The 3,670-nt window shown below is 72.9% G+C and overlaps 1 protein-coding gene across 1 annotated transcript; it reads right to left on the minus strand.

Annotated features, from left to right (window-relative positions):
* Positions 1-194: 194 nt before the first annotated feature.
* On the minus strand, positions 195-2,931 carry H696_00011 (hypothetical protein; the record flags this gene model as incomplete). Its single annotated transcript, XM_009493852.1, has 5 exons — positions 195-972; positions 1,435-1,902; positions 1,995-2,058; positions 2,188-2,377; positions 2,599-2,931. 5 exons carry the CDS (start codon positions 2,929-2,931, stop codon positions 195-197), a joined length of 1,833 nt encoding a protein of 610 aa, XP_009492127.1.
* Positions 2,932-3,670: the final 739 nt, after the last annotated feature.

The raw sequence follows: 3,670 nt of genomic DNA on the forward strand, positions 1-3,670 counted from the left end.
CGCTGGGCTGCGCGTCGGCCTGGTGCCCCGACGTGGCCGGGGCAGGGAGGACCAGCGGACGCCCTCCGCCCTTCGGCAGGCACACACGCACCGCTCAGAACACACAGTGGACATAGCTCCCCCCGCCCTGGGTTCCCCCCGCCCCCCCGCGGAGGCGAGCTCGGGGCGCGGGCCGACCGTTGGCAGCTGGGGGATTATCGGAGCCGGTAGTTCGGCACCAGGTCGATGGACTGGTAGATGATGCGCCATTCGCCGCGCTGGACGATGATCTCCCAGTACACCCGGGCCAGGGCCATCAGGCGGGCCGGCTGCCGGCGGCAATCGAAGGCCATCATGCGCGAGTGGACCACGGCATTGGTGCCGGCCTCGCCGCGGAGCTCGATGATCGGGTTGACCAGGACGTGCGTCACGCCGTACGAGTGCCGGGCATGGCCGCGGGCGAAGCGCGACAGCTCCGTGGTCCCGGCGATCTTCTGGCCACTGGCCACCAGCTCCCCGGCCGAGGCCCACAGCTCGAGCCAGGACTCGATGTTGGCACTGTCAAAGTAGTGGTAGTACCGGTAGAGGATCTCGCTGATGGACATCTTGTCCAGGATCTGCCGGTACCGGGTGGCCGATGTGTGGACCCCGGGCAGCTGGGTGGTGCTCAGCTGGTGCCGGTGGGCATACGCCTGGCCGGCCTGCCGGGCGATCGACACGTCCGGGTGGTGGGGGTGGTGGTGGGGGTGGTGGTGGAAGGGGGGATGTGCTGGCGGCTGCGACGGGGGCTGCAGCTGCGCCGACTGCATGTGCTGCGGGTACTGCGAGTATGGCGCCTGCTGCGAGGGGTAGTGCTGTTGCTGGTGGTGCTGTTGCTGGTGGTGCTGTTGCTGGTGGTGGTGGTGGTGAAGATGGTGCTGGGAGGCGGCGGCGGCGGGGGTGACGCTGGCGTGGCCATTCTTGCTGGAGAATGTGTCTACCCGGGCCTCGGACCTGGTGTCCGGTGTGCGTGCGTGCGTGCGTGCGTGCGTGCGTGCGTGCGTGCGTGCGTGTGTCCGGTGTGCGTGCGGGAGTATGGCCGGTGGTCAGTGGCCGAGGGGGGCAGGGGGTGCCGTTTTGTCGATCGGCTGGTCGGTGGTGTTGCCCCACGCTTGGCCGGCAAGCATCGGCCATTGGGCTCCTTGCTCGTGCTCCTGCCCCTCCCCCCCCCCCCTCCCCGCTCCGCCCCCAGCTTGCATGCACATGTGTCTGTGTGCGTGTTTGTGAGGGAGAGACACACAGGGGCACATCCGACAGCGCGGGATCGGCCATTCAATTATTGACTCAGGGTGCGCCCTTGTGGTGCTGTGCCCTCGCCTCCTGGGACTGCCTGCCTGCCTGCCTGCCCCCCCCCCCCCCCCCCCCCCCCCCCCCCCGGCACGAGAGGGAGACTGCCTGGCCTGCAGAGGCGCATACCGGGATCGGCCACGTCCACGAGCAGCGGCAGCAGCGCCCGGCAGCCCGAGCCCCGGGCGGTCTTCATCCTCGCTGTCGGCATCATACACGGCCCCCCCCATGGACGAGTCGCTGAGGGTGGCCGGGGGCGCGGCGCGGAGGAGCTGCACATGCAGCGGATTGTCGGACTCCATGGCCCGCGGGCTGCGATCGGACCCGACGGCCGCCATGCGAACATACTCAAGCTGCCCGGGCAGGGAGACCGCCGCGGTGGCCGGGGGCGTCGGGGTCGGCGGCCGAAGGACGCGCGTCCGTTCGGGCAGGTGCCCGCCATGGCCCAGCGGCGCGGAGGGCGAAGACTCTCGGCCGCCATTGGCCAGGGAGCCCGGCCGATGGGGCTGTCGCACCAAAGTCACAGTCGAGTCGCTGAAGGGGCGGCTGCCCGGGGACCCGGCCGCCAGGGCAGGCCGGCCCGGCAGGCCCTCATGGCTGTCGCGGTGCGGGTGGAAGGTCAGTCCATCGGCCCGGGCACGGGTCCGTCTCCGGCGGGCGGGGGGGCGGGCGGGCAAATGGCACGGTACAATGGGGCCGGCGAGCGGTGTTCCATCATCGGCGGGCGATGGCCGGGCACCCGAGGGGCGAAGTCTGGCCGGAGGGCCGCGTCACGCGTGTGGTCAGCGAGGGCGATCCCCGGGCAAGCGAGGCGAGGGCAGGGAAGGAGAGAGAGAGAGAGAGAGAGAGAGAGAGGGGGGGGGGGCGAGGGGCATTTCGCACGATCAGGCCCGGGCCCGGCTCCATGGAGGAGGAACTCGGCTGCGGCCGTTCGGGCACGCAGGTCGCCGGTGCCCCGGCGTTCGGGGGTCACCCGATGCCGGATGGGCCGCGAGTTGGGCGACAGCGGAGGCTTCAGCATGTCGGCCGCGGCTGCGGCTGCCGCCACGGCCGCCGCCGACCTGGGGCTCGGCTGGGGCGATCGCATGTATGCATGCATGTGTGGTGTGTGCGTGTGCGTAGGCGGGTGTCTCCATCAGAGAAGGGCGTGTCGGCGCGCGCACATGTGTGTGTGTGTGTGTGTGTGTGTGTGTGCGGTGTCCATCGGGCGGTGTCGCGTGTACGCAACAGAGGGGGGGGGGCGGGGGAAAGGCCAAGGAGGGCCGACTGCATGGCAGGGGGACTCGGACGTACCGGCTCCTCGGGTGCAGGGGCGCTGATGCGCAGGGGCGACGGCTGTGCAGCGGCCCCGCGGCCAGGTGGGGACACGTACTCCGCCGTCCCGAGAGATGGCGGCGACGGGGGGCCCTCGGCCGGCGAGCCGCCGGTGAACAGGTCGATGTCAGCCGAGTCATCCTGGCCAAGCTGGCCAGTGGGCCCGGGGGCCGGGACCCGGCGAGCCTTCTGCACGACCAGCTGGTCGTGCAAGTCTCGCGAGTTGGATGTGCTGATGTACCCGGCCGAGGGCCGTCGACTGAGGAAGCGCAGGGGCCCGGAGGGCCGCGCGCGGTCCGGCGTGTTGGTCATCGGGCGGGCGCCAGATGGCCGGGGCAGGGGCAAGGGGCGGGAGGCGAGGGGCGGGAGGCGAGGGACGGAGAGCGAGCTAGAGGCAACCATGTATCGGGGGGGGGAACGCCGGTGGCGCGCCCCGGCGTGCGTCCGCCCCCGAGCAGGCCAGAGAAAAATGCCCGCACCGCCGGGATCGCGGGTGATTCCCGGCCCCGCCCCGCCCCGCCCCCCCCCCCCCCCCCCTCCTATCGCCTGGGGCCCGGCCAGCATGCGCATGCCCACGCTCGCCGAGGCGCGCGTGCGTTGGCTCCCGGGGGCCGGGCGCGTCTTAACCCGGTGGATTAACCACCCGCGCATGATCGGCGCCGGCCGCGCCACTCCGCCGGGGTTTGGGCCCCCAGGCGGGCTAGCGGCCGGGCGGCCGGGCGGCCGGGCGGGTCGAGCGGGGAGGGGGCGCGCCCTGGGCGGCGCTATCGCGCTCCGCCGCCCTGCTGCCCCCCCCTCCCCCCCCTGCGTTGTGCGTCGAACCCGGGGGACATGGGGCGGGGGCCGGCAATCGCTGCGCTTGACACCGGGGCCGGAGATCTGGGCCGGCGATCGACCGGCTGCCTGCCGCTGCCGGTACGCGGGCGCGCGGGGGCGCGCCAGGGCCCGGGCCCCGGGGGCAAGGTCCCGCGCGAGGGGCACCCCCCCCCCCCCCCATCCGGTCTTGATGGCGGGCCCCCGGCGCTTCTGGATGTCTCTGCGTGCGTCTGGG

This window comes from Fonticula alba, assembly GCF_000388065.1.
Source record: "Fonticula alba strain ATCC 38817 unplaced genomic scaffold supercont2.1, whole genome shotgun sequence".
In the NCBI taxonomy this organism is placed as follows: Eukaryota; order Rotosphaerida; family Fonticulaceae; genus Fonticula; species Fonticula alba.